The sequence below is a fragment of the Bufo gargarizans genome, chromosome 2 (genome assembly GCF_014858855.1).
Source record: "Bufo gargarizans isolate SCDJY-AF-19 chromosome 2, ASM1485885v1, whole genome shotgun sequence".
Classification (NCBI taxonomy): Eukaryota; Metazoa; Chordata; class Amphibia; order Anura; family Bufonidae; genus Bufo; species Bufo gargarizans.
The window spans coordinates 39,014,623-39,038,904 of NC_058081.1; the positions used below are offsets into that span (position 1 = coordinate 39,014,623).

A 24,282-nucleotide genomic window follows, 5' to 3' on the forward strand; every position below is an offset into this window, starting at 1 on the left:
CACCATAATGCCCCCCCAATAGAAATAATTCTCCTTATAATGTGACAGTGCAAAAAATACCCCCTTGTAATGCCCCCAGTTGAGCTAATGTCCCCATAGTACCTCCATAATGTGCCAGTATAAAATACCCCTATATAGTGCCCCCAGTAAATGCCCCCATTGTGCTCCTCTCCCCCCTTCCTCCTAGTGCCCCCCATAATGTACCAGTATAAAATGCCCCATATATCATGCCCCAGTAGATGCTCTCAGTGTCCCCCATAATTTGCAAGTATAAAATACCCCTTCTTAGTGCCCCCGTAGATGACTCCATAGTAATCCTCTCCCCCTTCCCCATAGTACCCACCATGTGTCCCAGTATAAAATTCTACTGTACAGAGCCCCCCATATAAAATACCCCTTCTTTGTGGCTTAAGTAGATGCCCCTATAGTGCCCACCAATAACGTGCCAGTAACAGGAGCCCCCCAATCACTGTGCCAGTAACAAGAGCCCCCCAATCACGTGCCAGTAACAAGAGCCCCCCAATCACGTGCCAGTAACAAGAGCCCAGCCCCCCTTCATGTGCCAGTAATAAGCCCCCCCTTATTGTGCCTGTAATAAGCCCCCCTTATTGTGCCTGTAACAAGTTCCCCCTTATTGTGCAAGTAACAAGGCCCCCCTTATTGTGCCAGTAACAAGGCCCCCCTTATTGTGCCAGTAACAAGGCCCCCCTTATTGTGCCAGTAACGAGGCCCCCCTTATTGTGCCAGTAACGAGGCCCCCCTTATTGTGCCAGTAACAAGATTGTAAAAAAAAAAAACACTTATACTTACCTCCATGTCAGCGATGCGATGCAGGCCTTTTCCGGCCTGTGACCCGTGCTGTATGGCTCAGGCGGCGCGATGATGTCATCGCGCCGCCTGCGCCGGCCTCTGATAGGCTGCCGACCTAGTGCCTGCAGCCTATCAGAGGAAGGGAAAGGGACACGCCTCTCCCTCCCCTGCACCGCCGCAGCACAGGCAGATTACTATGGAGATGAGTGCAATGGAAGCGCTCATCTCCCTGTACCCAGCTGCGGCGGCTCACTGGGGGGGGGCATTTTAGTTGGGGGGGCACAGCATGATGTAGGGGGGGCCCCCCCTGGCGACGCCACTGGTCAGCAACAGTTAACAGTTAGCCTGCTTGCTGATGGAACAGGTGGGAACATTGGAGAAGTAAAGACATCTAATGTGCCACCTTTTATACAAAACTCCTGCCAAACCATGAGTCCTCTCTTTACTAGCGGCAGGGGTCATATTCGAATTCGTGATATTTCGCAAATATTTAGTAGAATATTCATAGAATATTCGCGAGTTTGAATATTCGTTATATTCTATTTATTTTTTTTACTCGAAGATCGGCAAGGTAATGATCGCGTAATATGCGAATATTACGCGATCAATACAGGCGTGGGTCAAAAACAAATATATAGCACTATAGAATATAGTGCTAGATATTCGTTTTTAGAATATTCAGCATTTTTTTCCATCCGAAGTCATGATTCCTCCCTGCTTAAGTTGCTTGTAGGCCAATGACTCTTTGGCCCACAAGCAAAAAGCAGGGAGGAATCATGTGTTCAGATGGATATTCAATATAACGAATATATAGCACTTTATTCTAAATATTCGCAAATTCTTGAAGTGCCGATATTCAAGATAAAAATTCGCTTTTCGAATATTCGAAAAGCGATGGTGACTTAATTCTTTAGTTTATCATCAATAATGACACTAAAGTACTTCTCCATAGCATGCATTGTTTTATCACAAAATGTATAAGCTAACACGTGTCAACAATGAGCCTCATCGGCAATGAACCTCAACTTCTCACCTTCTCATTCCAGGTAGTCTACCTATTCCCGAACTGATCTATAAAGATAACATCATTGAGGATGACGATACAGAAATCACATGTGGATTGCATTACACAGACCCCAGCTTGGTTGTGAACTTGAAGATAAAAGGCAATGCAACATTACAAAACTGTGTGACGAGAAAATACCAGTCCAAAAATGGCATCTCCACCAATGAAACATGTACATTGGAGGTCACCAAGGAGATGGACAAGATGGAGTTCATATGTGAAGCTCAGTTTAAAACCCAAAGCGAGCCAAAGAAGATGTATCTACAAAGTAAGTATAAGGCCTATGGATGGCTAATGACCAAGGCACTCGATTGTGAAAATATGCTTACTAAAGCCATAGTCAAGCATTGTGGAATTCTGGGTAAAGATGCTATAAGCCAGCATTATGGAAATTATAAAAAGAAATACTACTTAATAAAGCTATAGTCTAGCAGTGTGGAATTCTGGTTAAAGAGGCTATAGAGCAGCATTATGGGAAAATGTAAAAAATCTGCTTAATAATAGTGTTGAGCGCGAATATTCGAATTGCAAAATTTTTCTCGAATATCGCGATTTCGAGATTTCGCGAATATTTAGAATATAGTGCTATATATTCGCAAAATCGAATATTCATTTTTTTTTGTTTTTTTAATGCTCCAGTCAGTGCCCGTTGCCTTCCGTGCTCATGGAGCGTCCCCATCACCATGGGAACGTCTCCATATACTAGAATGTACTGTCGGATTTGAGAATTACGTTGAAATCGCAATTCGATTAATTCAAGTTATAATAATCGAATTGCGATTTCAACTTAAGCACTGCTATATTCCATATTCGTTAATTCTAGCCTACTATAGAATATAGCAGTGCTAAGTTGAAATCGCCATGCGATTACTTCGAGTTATATTAATCGCATGGCGATTTCAACTTGGACCTGGTTTACTATGGTTGGCTTCGATGGCTTGGTAGAATTAGCGAATATGACGAATGTATTCGTCATATTCCACAAAATGAAGATATTCTCCATCTTCGTTTTAGCTACCTATTCATCAACTTCGCGAATTCTAGCAATCATATAGGAAAGTTGACTATAGAGACAGCTAAGTTTAATTCCCTATGCGATTATATTACTTAGCTTTTTTTTCATAAATAGAATAATTATAATAATTATCAGGTATTATAACTATTCTATTTATTTAAAAAAATTAAAATAAGTAATATAATCGCATAGCGAATTAAACTTAGCTGTCTCTATAGTCAACTTTCCTATATGATTGCTAGAATTCGCGAAGTTGATGAATAGGTAGCTAAAACGAAGATGGAGAATATCTTCATTTTGTGGAATATGACGAATACATTTGTCATATTCGCTAATTCTACCAAGCCATTGAAGCCAACCATAGTAAACCAGGTCCAAGTTATATTAATCGCATTGCGATTTCAACTTAGCACTGCTATATTCTATAGTAGGCTAGAATTAACGAATATGGAATATAGCAGTGCTTAAGTTGAAATCGCAATTCGATTATTATAACTTGAATTAATCGAATTGCGATTTCAACTTAGCACTGCTATATTCCATATTCGTTAATTCTAGCCTAATATGGAATATAGCAGTGCTAAGTTGAAATCACATTTCGATTCATTCAAGTTATAATAATCGAATTGCAATTTCAACTTTTTACGTATATTCTTAATATTGCTCTAACTTCGTCTTTTAGAATATTCGTAATATTCTAAAAGACGAAGTTATAGCAATATAACGAATATTCTAAAAGACGAAGTTAGAGCAATATTACGAAATTTCGTAAAATACACATTAGCCTAGCCATAGTCAATTAGTCATAAGGACGTTGCCTTATACTATTAAAAGAAAAATCGCAATACGCGATTAATTAAATCGCATATTATTCGCGATAGTTGGAATAATTACGAATATTCGATTTCGACGAATATATTACGAATATTCAATCGAATATTCGCGAAATATCGCGAAATTGAATATGGCACCTCCCGCTCATCACTACTTAATAAAGCCATAGTCTACCGTTGTGGAATTCTGGGTAAATAGACTATATTAATATTATTTATTATTTATAAGTACCATTAATTCCATGATGCTGTACATCCAGAGGGGGTTACAAATACATAATATAAAAATACAAGAAACTATTAACAGACTGGTACAGAGGAGGAGAGGACCCTGCCTGCAAGAGCTTACAATCTACAAGGGAAGTGGAAAAAACAGACCAGCATTATGGAATTTGTAAAAAAAAAAAAAACATACTTCATAAAGCTATAGTCTAGCATTGTGGAATTCTGGGTAAAGAGGCTACAGATCAGCACTATAGAAATTGCAAAAAAAAAACTACTTTATTAGGCTATAGTCTAGCATTGTGGAATTCTGGATAAAGAGGCTATAGACCAGTATTATGGAAAATGTAAAAATCTGCTTGATAAAGCCATAGTCTACCATTGTGGAAATCTGGGTAAAGAGGCTATATTATTATTATTATTATTATTATTATTATTATTTTTATTATTATTCATTTGAAAGCGTCATTAATTCCACAATGCTATACATCAAGAGGGGGTTACAAATACATAATATAAAAATACAATAAACAAGAAATTATTAACAAATTAGTGCAGAGGGGAAGAGGACCCCGGCCACAACAGACAAGCATTTTGGAAATTGTAGAAAAAAAAAAATCTACTTAATAATGCTATACTCTAACGATGTGGAGTTATGGGGAAAAAGGCTATAGGCCAGCATTATAGAAATGGAAAAAAAAAATACTTAAAGGAAATCTGTCACCAGGATAATCGCTATTAAACTAAAGCCATAGCCTAATAGCACTTAGTACCTTATTTCCAGATGTGCCTTTTTTCAACAATAGATGTTTTTATCCTCTGAAAATCCAGTTTATTTGGTATGCAAATGAGCCAGTAAGGTGCGCAGAGCGGCGTCACTCTTGCAGGAAGGAGCACAGGGGCGCCTCCTGCCACGATGTGTCCACCCTCACCTCCTACATCACATTCAAGCCATAACTCTGCCCCCCTTTTCCCTGCTTCCAGCATGAGGGCGGGCTTGGGCACTAGCAGGAGGCGTGCCTGGGCTCCTTCCTGCAAGAGTGACGCCCCTCTGGGCACCTTGCTGGCTCATTTGCATACCAAATAAACTGGATTTTCACTTCCGGTTCCGGAGCTGGTATGGAGTGACACGACTAGCGTCACCTTCCACAGACCGCCTACGGGCTCATTTTTCCCACCCATTGTGTAGGATATCCCGCAAAGGCTTCTTCGAGTGTATGGAGAGGTATTTATTGAGGAGTGGGAAGAAACCGGGTGACGGCAGATCAACAACGTGTCCAAGATGGCATCTGAGAATGCTACCACCCCAGTTTTTGTAAGGGAGCTCACCTGAATATAGCCCAGCCTGCTACACCACCTAGCTCCTATAGTATAATATTTAATTAATGGCCGGCTCTGTATGTGAAACACATATCAATTTATTTAAAAAAAAAATAATATAACATACATAGAAACACCAATATCCCTGTATCCTTCATAAATAATAGCATAAAAAATAGCATACAAAAATATAATTGAATATATAATCACTATAATAAAATAGTAAGCAGTCAGGGTCCCTCTGTCTATTCCTTAGTCCCTCATTCTTATCATATTTTTAACCACTGAAGAAGAAACCTTGGAGGTTTCGAAACGCGTTTGGTAAACATAAAAAGAAAATACAGCGATATACTGTGAGCACCTTGCTGTTGAGGTGGCAAATCATTTGGCTCCGGACCTCAAGACCTCACTTTCAGCTACGGTACAATCAGCTCTCACAGAGCTGCAAGAAGCAAGGCTATCGCATTGATGAACTTGAGCAACGTACCTCTTGTGTGGAAGAAGACCTAGGAGGCACCAACGCAAAAGTGGCGATGCTGCAGAGTGCGGTTGAGGAGCTTAGGGATAAGGTGGACGATTTAGAAAATCGTTCTCGCCGCAGTAACCTACGCCTGGTGGCGCTACTGGAGGAGGTACCAGGGTTGGAGCTGAGACACATTTGTGAGTTTGACCTACCTAAAGCACCTGGCCTATCAATACTACGAAAAGTGGAACGAGCGCATAGACTGGGACCTAGCTTAAATGCTGCAGATTGACCTAGAGAACATGGAGAGGTCCCAGAGAGCGAGGCAGGTCATCATGAAGTACCTAGATTTCACAGACAAAGGACATGATACGAGCCTATCGGGCTCACAAAGAACCGCTGACTTACCAAGATCATAAAATCCTGCTCTTCAAAGAATTACTCTGCAGTAGTGACAAAAAAGACACAAACTTTCAGCAGGGTTTGTACTTCTTTATTTCAACTCAATATCCAATTTCAACTAGTGTACTAGGCAGTGCTGCGCGTCAGATGTGCAGATGGATCGTTCAAGACTTTTGATTCTGCTTCGGAGGCTGAATCCTTTTTGCGCTCAGGGTCCATATTTATCAGATCGAGAGGGCAGCGAGGGAGTAGAGAAAAGAGGGCCAAGAACCACGTTGCGCAACTCACCTGGATCATCACATCAAACCATCAAACAAAGCAGGGTATGGACTGCATAACACCAGCAGCCAAGGAGCAAAGGCGACATGGGCGCTGAGGGACTTCTTCCTTAGGATCCACAGATACACCCTAATGTGGCGTTGAGCTATGAAGGTACTGTCACATGAGGTATTTTTCTTCCCCAACATGTCCAGATTTAGACGGAACGGAGTGTCGTGAGATACCAGAAAAAGTATGACTTTTCTTCTCTTTACAGTGGGACTACCGCTTGGTTCACAATGTAACTTTTTTTTTTTCTGTTGGTTATTATTGTTTTGATCCTGCTGATTACTTCCATGCCTACATGAGTCTGCATAGCGAGGGTGAGATGCTGTCTTATATTACATAATGGTTAAAATAATCACCTGGAACATCAAAGGTCTGCACTCCCCGCAGAAGTGCATGATGGTGCTGCATCATCTCAAGCTCCTAGGAGAAGACATTGCCCTTCTGCAGGAAGCGCACCTCATAGAATCTGACTTCCAGAGAAGGGGGAGGGGGGTTTATGGATCTCCAGCAGTTCAAGGTAAAGTAGGGGTGCTTACACTAATGCACAAAAACCTAGTCCATAAAGTGCAGGCTCAGGCCACAGATGATGAAGGAAGAGTGGCTAGTTTTAAAGATAACTGACCCGAGTGGAGAACTCAGTCTCTATAATGTATACACCCTGAATGTGGCTCAGAAGCCATTTTTTGAATCCTTGAGAGACAGGCTTCTGCAAGATCCCGTATGGGACAAGATAGTGGGAGGTGATCTTAAAGAAGTAGCATTCCCAAATGAAGATCGCAAACAGGCAGGTGACCCTAATGCCACTACTAAAGCGGGTGGAGGGGTTCTGGCCGCCTTCCTAGAGGTATTCATTGGAGATCTGGTGATCTCAGCTCATTCTACAGTTATCCTGACTCTGGCGGACACGGTTCTGAGGGGAGCAGAGTTTGTATTGCGGTTCCCATCTTTCCTAGAGAAAGACGAATCCTTTGCCGTTTTGGTGCAGGGTTGGTGGCTAGAGTATAGTACTTTAAATCAAGAACATGTCTCCAATCCCGCACTGTTTTGGGAGGCGAGTAAGGCAGTGATAAGGGGCCGTCTGATTACACATGCAGCAGGGCTTAAAAAGGCAACCAAGACCCAATATATTAAAACTAGCAGGACGGTTCAAAAGGCACATAGAGAGTTCATACAAACTGTGAGGATTCGCTCTGGTAGTTAGGACTAGCGGATGCAGTAAAGAGGCAAAGTACACAGTTCTTGAATCAAACAGCGGTGTTTATTCACACATTGGTGTATAACAACATGCAGATAAGGTGTATCACAAAACGCAGGTGGCTTGGTGTTTGTTCACACACAAGAAAAGTCCATAAACAATAAAAGTCACCTTTTCTCCTGGGTGTTAATTCACACCCTATTAGCAGTTCAGCCTCATCAAGTCCATAGTTGGCCTGTTCGCCTTTAGAGGGGCCTGAGTCCTCCAGCCCAGCTCAAACCTCAAATCCCAGCACAGCCCTCAGTTCACAGCACACAGACTCCTGAGCTCCACTGTCAGAGGGAAGTAAATCCACACACCTGGCAGTGCTGGCTGGTTTTTATGCCTGGCAAAACCTGGCATGGGGAGTAGTCACCCACCCAGCACTTTGACTACTCCCAATAAGAGCCGTCCCGGATCAGCTATGACAGCCATACTATAGCTCAAGGTGTCAATTAGCAATAGCTGCTGCTGACACATAAAATACCGACTCTTACTTCACTGAGGCCAGGAACCTCAGTGACACATACAGTACCTTCCATCCATGATGATTCCAGGTACCTTCTTACAAAACCCAAACGCCCCAGCATAAACAAGCCTGGATTGAGGTAAGATGAGATTTCGAAACCTGGGCAGATAGGAGGGAAGGTTTCTACAAATCCCAATAGAAATGAGAACTCCATAAATATGGGAACAAGGGAGGGAGATTGATGGCCAACTTAGCTAGGGATACAGATAAAGAAGAAAATCCACAGCACTCCTCAGTTCTGGTTAACAAGCTGGTTACTTTATAGCTTGATAAAGACAGAGATGGTTGAAATGTTGCTATCCCTATGCTGCTGTTACCAATAAAGTAACCAGCTTGTTCACCAGAAATGAGGAGTGCTGTGGATTTTCTTCTTTATCTGTATACCTATGGGACCCTCAGCCAGGATCCTTATCCGCGAGCACCGACCTATCTAGGTTTCTATTGGAAACTGTCCCTATATTGGGACCTGGAGTGCTGCTTAACCCTCTTTTCAACTTAGCTAGGGGACATTGCCCACCACGTCCCTTGTATCAGCTGCGCAGGCCTGGAGGTGCACTGGAGTCAAACAGAAATCCTGAAGATCTTTAGGGACTATTATTCAAACCTGTATTGCAATCCTGAGGGCAGTGGAGGAAGAGAAATACATTTTCGGGAGGAATTAGATTTTCCCATTTTGACCCCTGAACAACTAGGCTTTCTCAATGCGCCCAGTCACGGCAGAAGAGATACAAACTACAATTACACAGCTACCAGGCGATAAGTTCCCGGGACCCGATGGAATCTCAGGAGATTTTTACAAAATATTGAAAGTGCAGGTCTCACTTACCCTGTCATGCGTGGGTAATGCGATTCTGCAGAAGTAGGTGTTATCACCGCAGATGAATATGGCCCACATTAGATTGCTCCCAAAAGAGGGCAAACCTTCCAAAAACCCGGCCTCTTACCGTCCAATCTCACTTATCAACCAAGACCTGAAAATTTTCACTAAACTTATGGCCAATAGGCTAGCTCAAATTCTCTGGAGCTTGATCAGCCCAGTACAGGTTGGCTTTGTGAAGGGGAGATCGGAGAGATGCAGTAGGTCGGAGAGGGGTCCTGGCTCCTGCCCTGGTCACACTGGATACAGAAAAAGCATTTGATAACATTCATTGGGAGTCGCTCCTTTAGGATGTATCTGAAACAGCTCTATTCCAAACCTACAAGCTAGAATAGGCACCCAGGGCTTCTTGTCTGACTCTTTTGTTCTAAATAGAGGCACCAGGCAGAGTTGCCCCCGGTCTCCTCTTTTGTTCAATTTGGCAGTGGAACCCTTGGTACGCTATCTAAATATCTGGGGAGAATTTTAGGGTATTAAGGTAGGAAATGTTGAGCTGAAAGTAGCCTTTTCCGCAGATGATCTTCTGCTGTTCAGGGAACGACCCCAGGAGGAGCTGCTAGGTGTGCTACACAGCATCAATGATTTTGGAAAGTTCTCAGGCTTCAGAGTTATCACAGCCAAGTGCGCACTCCTACAGTTACAGCGAGGGAACGTCATGGCCAACGAGGAGTCTCCATGTTGAATACCGATAGCGAAAGACAGTATAACCTATCTGGGGATTAAAGCAGCGGGAAGCACAGCGGATTCCCTGTACAAGCTTAATTATACTCCCCTAATCCATAAGATAGTTCAAGAACAACGTAAATGGCACAATCTACTTCTATCATTCTTGGGAAGGATACATTTAATTAAAATGATGAGCTTCTCAAGACTTTTACACCCCCTTCAGACTTTGCTCTTATTGATTAAACATATGGATATAGCCAAGTTGTACAGTGAAATTACACATTTTCGTTGGCGAGGTAGACGCCCTCGAATAGGTATAAAAAACTCATGGCCCTCCAAAATAAAGGGGGAATGAATATGCAGAATATACGATTATATAACTTGTCCTGCCTGACATATTATAGACTGGGTGCGGCACATGAGTTTTCATTCAGACTATGTACTGGAGAAAAACCTCTGCTCCCCTTGGGACCCCTGCACCCTGTTCCACACAGGGCTGAAAGATTTGCCTATGTATCTCAGGAATTCATCCCTTTTCAGACATACCAGGGCAGCATGGAGAGCTCTTAGAAAATATTTTCGTTTATGTCAAAAGATATCGAAATACCTACCATTATGGGGCCACCCAGAATTTGAGCAAGGTAGGAGTAGTGGTCTCTTTAAAAAATGAAGAGCAAAGGGAATCCTCACAGCCCAACATATAATGCATAATTTAGATTAAAGGTGGTGGACATATCAGGAGGTCAGAGACAAATACAAACTAAACCCCTTCCAGGGCATCCAGTTTGCCCAGGTCAGGAAATTTCTCACTGACAGATTGTCTGATCTCTCGCCAATCAAAATGGCTTTGACAAGATCTTACTGAGAGGGACAGGCCCCCAATCCATATCCTTTCTGTACTCCCAAGTCAGAGAAGCCTTAGGGGATGGGCTTCCCCCACTGTCATTTAGACCATGGGCCCAGATTTTGGAAGATCAAGAGGCGGGGGACAAGATTCTGAAAGGCTGGTGGGCACTGAGAAAATCAATACTAAATGAAACCTGGAGAGACACACATTTTAGGATAATGCATAATGCTATCTATGCTTTCAATTTTCCGCCAGCCCCTAGCAGACTAAATAGACTAACAAGTTGACCAAAATGTCTCACACCACACACAGATCTGCATCACAGTCTTTGGTCCTGCACGTAGACCTATTCTCTATGGGGTCAAGTAGCACAAATAGTCAAACATATCTGGAACCTCAATATTTCCCTAAGACCTATGATCTCTCTCTTCCATTACTGGGAGGAAACGGGCAGTGAGGGCCCAACCGAACAAAGGCTACCGGTCCTATTTCATGCCATTTGCTTGGTGACTGTGAGATGTCTCTTGCAAAATTGGCTGCAGCCCGCGATCCCCTCAAGAGGGTCAATCTTGCAAAAACTGAAAGGTTTATTGTCACTGGAACATAGAGAAGCGGAAAGGCGTAAGGAGGGAAGTGTAGAAAAGTTATTTTTAAAATGGCGCAGCTTCATAGTGCAAATCCTCTCTAGCTCGGAAATTGAAACAATAAGGAGAACCTTTACTCTTACCTAATGGTATTTGACTGAGAAATTGAAAGGCACGTTAGGTAGGCTGAAAAGACGACACTAACATAACACCATTATTAGGCTGAAAGGTACATAACCTGCGGAAGGCCCTCGCTGGATTAAGATTTATGTGTAACATTCAGACAAAATGCTTTGGTCATGGAAGGTTTTTATTGTTCTTCTATGTGCTGGACATGTTTGTATATGTTTTAATGATGGTTATACCTTTTTACCTTGTACGATGTATCGTGTCTCAAATAAAAATATAAAAATAAAAAGGATTTTTAGAAGATAGAAAACATCTATAGCTGAAACAAAGGCACATCTAGAAATAAGGTACTAAGAGCTATTAGGCTATGGCTTTACTTTAATATCCTGGTGACCGATTTCCTTAAAAAAAACTATACTCTAACATTGTGGAATTCTCAGTAAAGAAGCTATATGCCAGCATTGCTGAAAATGTGCAATTCTAGATTAATAATGCCATAGGCTAGAATCGTGGATATACAAGAATTCTGGGTAACATGGTTTTCCTGCTGATCGTAACCGTTTTTGTGTCTTCTCTCTTTCCTCCAGCTGAACCTACGATTACAGATTGCCCTAATAACTTAGTTTGGATAGAGAAAGAAGAAAACAGTTTCCACTGTGAGGCCACAGGATACCCACTGCCGATTGTGACTTGCCGAATAGGCAACACTAAATATTCAGAGGGAGTGAAGTTTAGAGCATTGAGAAATATGACCGGCACTTATATCTGTACTGCTAAAAACTTTGATCAGATTTCCAAGCCAGTAGAAGTGATTGTACAGTGTAAGTATCCAGATATTGCCACTATCAGACATAGTGTTTTTACAAAGGTTTCAAAAATGGGAGAATCAATAGGTTCATACACATAGCTAAGTGAATTAATAATGTGTCTTTCCATTCCACAAATTTTTCATTAAGGTGAATATAAGAAACTTTATAATATATTTTATCATAGAAGATTGTCTCTTTCTCCCCTTTGTAAACGGTCTCTGCTAAATTCGTTGGATTGCATGCTGCCCATTGAAGTCTATGGAAAGGAGGATGGAAGAGGAAAGAAGTGCAGAGAGACACAGACACATACTGCCCATAAAAGTCTATGGAGAGGGGAGGGGAAGGAAGTGATGAGAGACACAGACAAATACTGCTCATCGAGGTCTATGGAGAGATGAGACAGGAGGGATGTAGTGCAGGGAGAAGCAGACACATGTTGGCCAAAGACGTCTATGGAGAGGGGGAGGAGGAGGGAGGAAGTGCAGAGAGACACAAACATAAGCTACCTATAGAAATCTGTGCAGAGGGAAGGAGGAAGGAGGTGCCAGAGATACAGATCTATTCCAAAGTGTGTTCAAAGGACAGTGACCTTTTAAGTGGTAAAGGCAAAACATACAAAAAGATATCAAAGCAAAAACATACAAGACACATACAAATACATGGAAGATATTAAACGATTATCAAAAGACAATATCAAAAGATACAAGCAAGATACTTATTTAGCATATCAGCAAGACACAAAAAGGCCATACACAATTTCCCACAAGAGTATTCAGTCTGTGAAATATGCTCCATGTGACAGCAGTATTTCATGGACTCAATATTGCTCTTGTGACTCGAACTCACTGCATTATAAAGTTTTCATGCCCGACCTCGGCTGTACTTCATTGTACTCATATAATGGCGTCAGTACAGTTCAGTACAGCCAAGGTGGGGCAGGAACACACAGCATTATAAATCATTATAACACTAGGAGTTTGTTTCACAGGAGCAGTGTTCAGTCCATGAAATACTGCTGTCACATGGAACATATGTCAATGCTCTTGTCTGAAATTGGCCTTAGCCTCCATGGTGTCCGATCTGGGTATGTCACAACATCCAGAAAAGAGTAGTTGGATCTTACTCTTTCACAGTTCCACAATTGTGAGGCTTTTTTTTAAACACAGATAATTAATTGAAGGTTTACAACAACAACAACAACAACAACAACAAAAAAAAAAAAACATTAATATAAACTCCAGGATAGTCAATTAATGATAAAATTCAACAGAACATAAACTTGGGGTGAGGCCTATCGTAGGCAGGCCAGGGGGGAGGGCTCCTGGTACAGCCAGTTGCCTGACAGCCAAAGACAGATCTGATTTCAGGCCATTATATGGAAAAGCGTGGAACTCTATGGTGACGGATGCCACAGTATGGTATCTGTCTGAGGCATCCGTTAACATATATACGTTTTTTTGTGTAAGTTAAAAACATAATGTGAACCCTTCTTTTATTTTGTTTTTTAGACAAGCCGGAAGTATTAGAAATAAAAGTGAGTCCACCCCTACACAATGACGGCGACACTGTGACAATGATGTGTAAGGCAGACGGTGAACCAGCTCCTACTTACAGCTGGGAAACTCCATCATCCAATGTCCAGTTTTCTCCGGACAACACAACCATTACAATCCAGACAATGACGAAGAGTCACCTTGGAAAATACTCATGCACAGCAAGGAACAAGCATGGCCACCACAGTCTCAAGGAAGATCTCACTCTAGAAGGTTAATCGTTATTTAGTAGAAAGCAAATTACAGAAGATAGAGATGATGGAGGCAAAAGGCCAATGAGTCAAAAGAGTGAGCCTCTAGCACCGACGTTTAGGCTAACACCTTTCTCAAGCATGGGCTACATGTTAGCAAATCAGTTGTTGCTGGATTTAAAAGGGTTTTCTGGGAGTACAATATTGAGGACGTGTCCTCAGGATAGGTTATCAATATTAGATTGGTCAATGTGAGGCAGCACACCGTGGTTGCAGTGAATTAAAGGGGTTGGCCCATCTCATACATTGGTGGCATATCGCTAGGATATGCCACCAATGTTTGATAGGTGCGGGTCCCACCACTGGGATTAGCAGCTATCTCTAGAACAGAGCAAGCAAAGTGAAGGAGAGCAGACGGCGCATGCACTCGGCTATTTTCCGATAGAAATGAGTAGGAAGCAAATAGCGCAAGTGCGGCCACTGCTCCATTTACTTCTATGGGGCTGATGGAAATAGCCAGACAGCGCTCAGCTATTTTCGACAGTCCCAAATTAATAGAGGGTGGCCGCGTATGTGAGGTGAACCTTCACTTTGTAAGCTCCGTTTTACTGTAGAGATAGGTGTGGGTGCCGCCGATATATCGTAGCAATATGTCACCTCACCAATGTTTGAGATGGGCCAACCCCTTTAATTTATTAATGCAGCCATATAGGCGTCATAAACAGCAACAATTTGTGCCTTAGTGCTAATAGGCCTTTTTCATGCTGAGGAAAAATCACAAAGAAATTGCATATGTACTACATACAAAGATCCATATAAAGCATGTACAAATAGAAATACCAGATAGATGGGGAACCTACTCCCAGCACCCCCCGCATTTAGCTATTTGTAGTGACCATGGGGCAGCCTCTTCACAGCATGCCAAGCACAGCGCCGTACATTGTATAGTGACTGTGCTTGGTATTGCAGCCCAGGCCAATTCACATGAATAGGATCGGCCTACACATAGACCTTGGGACCAACGAACATGATGTCAATGGCTTAGGTTGAGGCCATGGCACTCAAAGGAGCCTCTTCAAACAGCTCTGATATTGAACAGCTATCCTGAGGAGTTGTGCCTGGGCAACCCCTTTCAGTTGTTGTAGATACTACTATCTGACTCATAGAAGCAAGGGAGAAGACTGGGTGGTGAAGATTTGTATATGGTGGAAGCCCTTGAGTAATATCTCCTTTGGCCCTTCTGACAACCTGCCCAATCGCTACAATATTTTATTTAACGCTTGTATTCTTGTCTCTTTCTGTTTTTTTTAAAGCCAAGCCTAAAATATCAGAAGTAAAGGTGGAACCATCTGTGGAAGTGTTTGAAGGCAACAATGTGACGGTGTCCTGCGAAGCCAGTGGATTCCCCCCTCCTACTTTGAGCTGGGTCCATCCAAAAGCTGAGGTTCAAGTCTCTAAAGATAAGCGTACTGTGAAAATCTGGGGCATAAAGAAGGAACATATGGGAAATTACTCATGCGCTGCTCAAAATAAGTATGGGACTGTCACTCAGAGCCAGCAAATCACACTTTCAGGTAAAATTTGAGAACTACGACACCCCCAATGAAAATGGTCAGTTTTGCCCACCCATTGCCTCTATTGTTTACCCAAGGTCCATGAAGTCCTAAAAAAGAGGCGTAATTCGACGTTCTTGGACTTCTTGTAAAATCTGTAACAGGGTCTTCCAACTACCAAGATGTCACTACTTATATCTATAGCTATACCCGTGTTCTAAAGCAATATGTTATCCACAATGCATTTTGAGATATTAGGCTGTACCCTTGGTATTCTGCCACAGATGTACATGGGAGAATTCTCTGAGTGTGAGTGGCAGACTTTTGTACAAGCAATAGAAGATAGAAAACTCGCTATAATCATTCCCCTTGTGACACCAGTTGCATATAGAATTTCAATGAGGGAGATTAAATGGATATGCCTTTAGGTAATAAATGTATTGAATGTATCTTGGGAAATGATCATAGAGGTCAAAGGAAAATCATCTCTTCAGCTCTGTGATGCATATATGACACACAGGAAAAGACTGCAGGATACAAGATGAATGATATAATGAATTACAACCATAGATAACTTACATAAACCAAATATAACAATGTACTCTAGATGGCAGCAAAGTACACTAAGTATAGTGGATAACAAATATAACACAGAATTCAATGATGAGAAGCATTTGCTGGGACAGCACACTAGTCATTATTAATATTCTTTGACTTACTGTTTATTTTTAGTCAAGCCTAAAGTGTTAAGTATTAACATCAAGCCATCTATACCCGTGTCGGAAAAGGAAAACTTGATCTTGACTTGTGTGGCACAGGGTATCCCCCGTCCTACCTACAGCTGGCACCTTCCAACACCCAATGTGCATCTCTCGAGTGATAACAGTACCATTAATATCTCTGCCGCCCAGAAAGCACATGAAGGAGATTACAGCTGTACTGCTCAAAATAAGCATGGGCGGGACACAATGACAAAGAGAATTACTGTTAAAGGTAATGGCATGAATACTCGTACATTACAATGCATGGATGCCTGGGACCTCTCATCGACATCATTGTCATCTACCAAACCCACTGATACATCCCCTCCTACATACCCACTCTCATTCCATCTACTAAAGTACGAACTTTCTCCCTGAAAAAACACTTTAAACCCATAGGCCCCTTTCACACGAGCGAGTATTCCGCGCAGGTAGAATGCGTGATGCGAACGCATTGCGCCCGTATGGAATCCGGACCTATTCATTTCAATGGGGCTGTGTACATGTGCGTTGGTTTTCACGCATCACTCTCGTGTTGCGTGAAAATCGCAAGCATGTTCTATTATCATGTTTGCTAAGAGATGATGTTTGTATACATTCAGTTTTTTATCACGCGCGTGCAAAATTGATTAAATCGCATTGTACCCACGCGATAAAAACTGAACTGAACGCAATCGCAAACAAAACTTAATAGACTTGCTTGCAAAATCACGCAGTTTTCACTAAACGCATCCGCAACGCATCCGGACCTAATCCGGACACGCTCGTCTGCAAGGGGCCTGAGGGTCATAACTTTTTCACGCGTTCAGGAAGCATCAAGTTTTTGTTTTCTTCATCTTTGCCACAAAGCCATAAAGTTCTCTAGTTTTCCATTGACATACCCATCGGAGCATTTGCTTTTTGCAGAATGATTTTTAGGTTTTAACTGCACCAATTTAGGGCAAAAATTTATTGATTCAAATTTTGGTGGTGGAATGGGAAAATATAAGGAAATCCACCATAGTTGATAGTATACTCTTTTTATACACTTTTTCTTACATTTGCTGTACATGTATGTCGGGTCTTTAACCCCTTGGTGATGGAGTTATTTTCCATTTTTGCGTTTCCTTTTTTTACTCCCAGCCTTCTTGGAGCCAAAGCTTTTTTTTTCTGTTCAGATAGCCATGTGAGGGCTAGTTTTTTGCAGGACAATTTGTACCTTCTAATGGTACCATTTAATATTGCATACAATGTAGTTGGGAGCAGGAAAAAAATGTCAAATGTGGTGAAATTGGAAAAGAAAACAATTCCGCAACAGTTTTATGTTTGTTTGTTTTTTATAGCGTTCACTATGCGGTAAAAAAAAAAAAAAAAAAAAAAAAAAAAAGTGCTTTCATTCTCCAGGTCAGGCCAATTATGGCGATACCACATATGTATAGTTTTTCTTGCGTTTTAATACTGAAAAAAAATAAAAACCTTCAAATAAATTATATTTTTGTTTTCGCCACCATATTCTGACCCCTATACCTTTTTTTATGTTTATGGAGCTGTGTGAGGGCTCATTTTTTGCGGGGTGATCTGTACTATTTATTGACACCATTTTGGGGTGGGTACGAATTCTTGATCATTTTTTGTTAAAGCTACCAAAGAAAAAATGCAAATCGGCCATTTTGAGTTTTTTTTCTGTTTCGCCATTTGCCGCATTGGATAAATATTTTTAGATCTTAATAGTACGGGCGTTGTGGCGATGCCCATGATGTGTATTATTTTATTGTTTATGTATTTTTAGTTTTATTTTGGGGAAAGGGGGGGTGATTAGAATTTTTATATATTTTTTTTTTATACTTTTAAAAACCTTTATTGAGGGCTTAATGGAGCCACTGATTTTACAACAGAACAGTAGTAAATTATTACAGTTTATGGTATAAGTGATCCCTCTATAAATAAAGACCAAAAAGGACTAAAAATAACATTTGAATCACCCCCTTTCCCCATTGTACAAATAACATTAGAAAAAAAAACATTGGTATCAATTGGTACCCAATTAAATGGGTTTTCTGGCTTTTTTATACTGATGACCTATCCTGGATAGGTCATCAGTATTTCATCGGTGGGGGACTGACATCCGGGACCCACCCTGATCAGCTGTTTGAGGAGACACCAGCACTCCAGTGAACATGGCTGCCTTTACACAGCTCCGTATAGCGGCTGTGCTTGGTTTCGCAGCTCAGCTCCATTCACTTAGGACTGAGCTGCCCCATGGGACTATGAACGTGACATCACTGGTCTAGGGTAAGCTGCAAGAAGTCCACAGCACTCAAAGGAGTGCCATAGGCTTCTCAAACATCCTATCTGTGGGGGTTCCAGGTGCCGGACCCCCACTGATCAGATACTGATGACCATGGGCGTAGCTAAAGGCTTATGGGCCCTGGTGCAAGAGTTCAGCTTGGGCCCCCCTTCCCTCAGTGCTTGTTGGCAAATACTGTAAAATCGAATACAGTAAAAAAAAAAATTGCTAAACTTTCTAATTCCAAGCAGGAACTAGAAAGCAAAAAAAAAAAAAAATGAAAATGGTTGCTTCAGAAAGGAGTTAAGAAATACTTAAACTATTTTAATTTAAAAAAAGGACTTCAAAAAATGAAACCTTATTTTACATTTCTTTTTTCATTTTAGTCCCACTAGTGCTAAGTGTATCAGGCAGATATCTATTAGATTTAAATCGGCGGTTTTGGCCAGAAAATGTGTGTGGTACCAGAAGGGGGTCCCATTTTAATCTTTTGTATGGAGCCTCCTCACCTTCATATACACCTCTGGTTACTGCACCACCCGGGATAAATGAAAACCATGCATGGTGCCCAATGGATCATCCATAACATGATCTTTGTATTATAAAAGACTTCAGCGGAGGGTTATTTATTGATTCCTTTTTCCTTCTATATAATCTTTAGAAAGTTCTGAGCAGAATTAGAATTTACTAATCCATCCATGAGTGGACATGTTACAGTACTTATTTCATTTTTGCATGACTGATATGACCTCAATGGACTGAAGGGATTTTCCTATTGAATGTACCCATTACCCATCTCCATCCTGAGTCATTGTGAATACGGGTTCAGTCTGCATCATTGTTGTTAGTGATGAGCGAAGTATTTGGAAAATTAAATTTGTCTTATTCGCCAAATTTTACAAAAAAAATTAGCCTTTTGACAAATTACTTCGTCATGAAGCGCATTTCTTGGTAAGTAGTGGGTGCAATGACAGGGAGTGGCGATTGCGCAGCCCTCCGTAATTGTACCCCTCAGATGCCGCGATAATCCGGAGTAAAATTTAAAAATAAAATAAATAAATCATACTTACCTGATCCATTTGCTCGTGACGGGCACGCCGCCGCCAACTTGTGAATCAAATTTATCCTGAAATTCAGATCGAAGTCCACTTCGCGGACTTTGTTTCTCTCAATGCTAATTGTTGTCCCTGCTATGAATTGTGTAGCTCCAGGGTTGTAATTTGCAAGGTATGTACCTTCAGATGCCTAGATCCGTATACCTTTAAGGGCCCAGGCAGGGATGGATTAGAAACATAAAGTGGCCCTGGAAAAAAGTAAAAGAGGCCCCATGTCGTAAGCGGTCCAAATTGACAGGAGGTGAGGCCAACAAAAGTAGGCAGGTTCAATAGTAAAGCCCCAGCAGAACCAAATATCACAGTGCAGCACAATATCCTGCCCCAGCAGATGCAAATACCACAGTGCAGCACAATATACTGCCCCAGCAGCACTAAATACCACAGTGCAGCACAATATACTGCCCCAGCAGAACCAAATACCACAGTGCAGCACAATATACTGCCCCAGCAGAACCAAATACAACAGTGCAGCACAATATACTGCCCCAGCAGATGCAAATACCACAGTGCAGCACAATATACTGCCCCAGCAGATGCAAATACCACAGTGCAGCACAATATACGGCCCCAGCAGATGCAAATACCACAGTGCAGCACAATATACTGCCCCAGCAGAACCAAATACCACAGTACAGCACAATATACTGCCCCAGCAGATGCAAATACCACAGTGCAGCACAATATACCGCCCCAGCAGCACAAAATATCTCCCTAGAAGCAGCCCTTTTGTGGGGCTTATGTACCCCGCTGCTGACGTGCCCAGCGTTAATCAACATTAGGAGTGTCAGGTTGTTATGGACTCCCCTTACGGCCATAAGGAGGGCTCGGGCAGACCCCTGTATATCAGCCCACTGGGAAGTTTCCCAGTGGGGTCTATGGCCAGGTCACCCCTGGGCCAGGCTTTAATATAGCAATGTGAACCAACCACAACATGGCCTATGGCTTCCAGCAGCAGACAACTTTATTTGAAGCTGAAAGTAGACAGGTCACTTACTGTTGGGGTCAGCGTTGGACGGATCCACACAAAACGTGAGTGTGAAAGTAGCCTTATCAAGCTACCTAAAAGGACTTTTCCCCGACTAAACCTTTCCCCCACCAACTTCTTTGGCCTGACCTCGATCCTCTAGTAGTCTCAAACCCGAAGCAGATCGTCCGGCACCGCTCCTGTCAGTTCAATAATGGCTCAAATCCTACTTATTACAATCAACTACCTTATGTGTCACCCCCAATTCCTCATAGATTGTAAGCTCTTGCGAGCAGGACCCTGACTCCTAGTGTTTCAGTTGCATATTAGCCAGTTATTTTTGTTTTGTACATGAACCCTATGAATTTGTAAAGCGCTGCGTAATATGGTGGCGCTATAGAAATACATTTTATTATTATTTTATTATTTTTCTGCTACTATTGAGAGCGCTAAAGGTATAGCACAGCAGGGGCGACATTGAGCACAAGCTCCTTCTAGAGTGAAGAAAACATGAAATATATGGCTCATCAAAAATCTGAACAGCAAACCTATTTTTTAAAAAGACATTACCAATAATCTAGGGAATTTCCACTGTATGGACAATGCTTGTACGAGCCACAACTGGAGGTCCCCTTTAAGAAACCTAAAATGTCACTGAAGCCATTATGTAAGATAACGTCTTGTCACTGTCTCTTTCAGAAAAGGGGAACGGAGCAGACAGAAGAGAAATGAGCGTCACCACCATCCTTTCTTTGCTGATTGCCACCAGTCTGATGATCTATTTGTCGTAAAGATTTCCTCCTCATCTGCAGCAGACATCCGGCGGTTTATCGGTTTTCCTGTGGTTTATTGCATCACAAATCCAAAAATTGAATGAATACATTTTTTTTATAAAGTTATATTTATTGCATAATTTTCCACACATTTGGATAACACAATTTCATAGAATTATGTATTTGTTGTAATGATATTTTTAAAGAGTTCTTTCACGAGTGTAATATTTATGGTCTGTCTTCAGGATAGGTCATTAGCATCTGATCCCTGGTACCCCCAGTATTTTAAGTTTTAAGTTTAGTTGAGATCCATCAAGAGCCTTACATAAAGTCGAGGTGACTTGTTCCTTGAGCTGTGATCCTCCTCTTGATCTAATAAAGAGCCTGTCTCCCAGTGGCGTAACTACAACTGACTGGGCCCCACAGCAAATTTTTGAAGGAAACACAACTTTTCCGCTAACCACAAAATCACGTGCAACCTCCTGTGGCTAGTCAAGATTGAGTTCTCAGAGACAAGGTCCGCCAGCCGTTCCATCCGTTTCCTACTGTGTCATTGCATATCATTTCATTGTATACTACTGTTGAGGGGGCCCTGACAGTAAAATCTTTTAGTCTTCCTTCTGAGGGGGCCCCTAGTGAGTCTGGGCCCCAAAGCAGTCGCTTCCCCTGCTTCCCCTATAGTTACGCCCCTGATCAAGGCACAGAGGAGCCTAAGGCCCGGTTCACATCAGCGTTATAGAATTCTGTTATAGGTTCTGTTATAACGGAATATAACGGAATTCTAGGCCTTTAAGAGGCATTCTGTTTTGCTCCGTACTAATAAATGTCTATGGGGGCACATAACGGTTCAGTTTCTTTCCATTATAACAGAATTAGGAATGCTAATGCGAACTCGCCCTAAGAAGAACAAATATACAAGCAAATACATTTTCAGATAGACATATACATTATGCTGCCCATAATTATTCATACCCCTGGCAAATTTTGACTTAAAGTTACTTTTATTCAACCAGCAAGTAATTTTTTGATGGGAAATGACATAGGTTTCCCCCTAAAAATAATAAGACGATGTACAAGAGGCATTATTGTAGAAAAAAAAAACATTTCTCAGCTTTTATTTACATTTGAGCAAAAAGTGTCCAGTCCAAAATTATTCATACCCTTCTCAATAATCAATAGGAAAGCCTTTATTGGCTATTACAGCAATCAAACGCTTCCTATAATTGCAGACCAGCTTTTTGCATGTCTCCACAGGTATTTTTGCCCATTCATCTTTAGCAATGAGCTCCAAATCTTTCAGGTTGGAGGGTCTTCTTGCCATCACCCTGAACTTTAGCTTCTACCACAGATTCTAAATTGGATTCAAGTCTGGACTCTGGCTGGGCCACTCCAAAACGTTAATTTTGTTGTCTGCTAACCATTTCTTCACCACTTTTGCTGTGTGTTTTGGGTCATTGTCATGCCGAAATGTCCACTGGTGCCCGAGGCCAAGTTTCTCTGCAGACTGCCTGATGTTGTCGTTGAGAATCCTCATGTATTGCTCTTTTTTCATGGTGCCCTTTACTGTGATTAGGTTCCCTGGTCCATTGGCTGAAAAACACCCCCAAAGCATTAGGTTCCCACCACCATGTTTGACAGTGGGGATGGTGTTCTTTGGGTTGAAGGCTTCTCCTTTTTTACGCCAAATGAAGGAAACATCAATGTGACCAAACAATTAAATTTTTGTTTCATCTGACCATAACACAGAAGACCAGAAGTCTTCTTCTTTGTCCAGATGAGCTTTTGCAAAGGCCAAGCAAGCTTTTGTGTGCCTTATTACTTGCTGGTTGAATACAAGTAACTTTAAGTCAAAATTTGCCAGGGGTATTAATAATTATGGGCAGCACTGTAGATACTGTGATTAGGTGTTAAATGTTGTTTATGGGCCATCCACTTTAAGGACAGGAGTTTAGATGAGGACTTCCAGTAAAGAACCTTTATTGGTTAGCCAGAGAAGAGAGCAACTACTCGCTTTGGAGGACCTGACCCGCCAGCCCATTCATTCGCTTAATTCACCCATTGGTGGCGCTGCAAGGACATTGATCACTATTAACCAGGTTCCCTCACAGATTCCAGCTAATCGCTGGCAGTCTTGTGATCTGAGAGCGAGGCAGGTGGTTTGGGGTCCGCAACCAGAAAAGAACGCACACACAGTGGTCAAGTTAAAAATTTTTTTATTTACAACAGGTTAATAAAGGCAAGTTAAAGTTAACAGGGAGACAAGCAAAATACACAGTATATTATGAACAATTCAAGGCAGATTCTGCAATAGTTTCCACTTTTACTACGTCCCCTTCTGCAGTAATGAACTGAATGAACAATATTCCCAAAACTATCCCTAACTGACCCTAACTTCACAGTTGGGTGTGTAATGACCCAGAGTGGCATTTCCACTTCCGCACCCCGCTACTGTCTCTTTCAGGCTAATTCCATGTCATCTTATGCATTTATTTCAGGTCCGTCACAATGTGCATATCTATTTTTTGTAATGTACCTGGTTCACCAGAGGTGGCAGCAAACATGGCAGTGCTACTTTTGCAGAGGATGGAACCCTTCTTTCCATTCTAAACTCCCTCTCTAAGGAGAGGAGGAGACTAGTTTGTTGAAGTGAGTTGAGAGTTACCCCCTGACGAGGGAGGAAGCAGGTCCAGCCTGGAGCCTAATCAGCAAGGAGGAGAATTTTTCTGGATTAATCTAGAGTCAGACTACAGAGAGAGAAGTTGTAGCCTAAAGCAGAAGCAAAGATTTCATTTGAGCCTGTCAGCATAGCAGAGCCAGAGAGCAACAGATGTAGCAGAGTTGAGTTTGTTTGCCTGCCAGAGTTTATGCTAATGCCTGCTGGAACCAAGATAAAGTCTGTAAACCATTTGGAGAAACGTTTATTCAAAGTAAAGCTGCTATTGAACTTCACACAAGGTCTGGACTCAGTTTATT

The 24,282-nt window shown here is 41.8% G+C and overlaps 1 protein-coding gene across 2 annotated transcripts in view; it reads left to right on the top strand.

Moving 5' to 3' along the window:
• Nucleotides 1-22,155, top strand: part of LOC122927181 (limbic system-associated membrane protein-like) — a 56,816-nt gene extending 34,661 nt beyond the window's left edge. The window contains exons 3-8 of one of the 2 annotated variants that reach the window (XM_044278791.1): nt 1,857-2,144; nt 11,912-12,145; nt 13,642-13,899; nt 15,191-15,451; nt 16,163-16,423; nt 21,236-22,155. In XM_044278791.1, coding sequence (XP_044134726.1) covers nt 1,857-2,144; nt 11,912-12,145; nt 13,642-13,899; nt 15,191-15,451; nt 16,163-16,423; nt 21,236-21,327 — 1,394 coding nt within the window. In that variant the 3' untranslated portion in view covers nt 21,328-22,155. The remainder of the gene's footprint in view (nt 1-1,856; nt 2,145-11,911; nt 12,146-13,641; nt 13,900-15,190; nt 15,452-16,162; nt 16,424-21,235) is intronic. The other variant, XM_044278792.1, reaches the window with a different exon arrangement.
• Nucleotides 22,156-24,282: the final 2,127 nt, after the last annotated feature.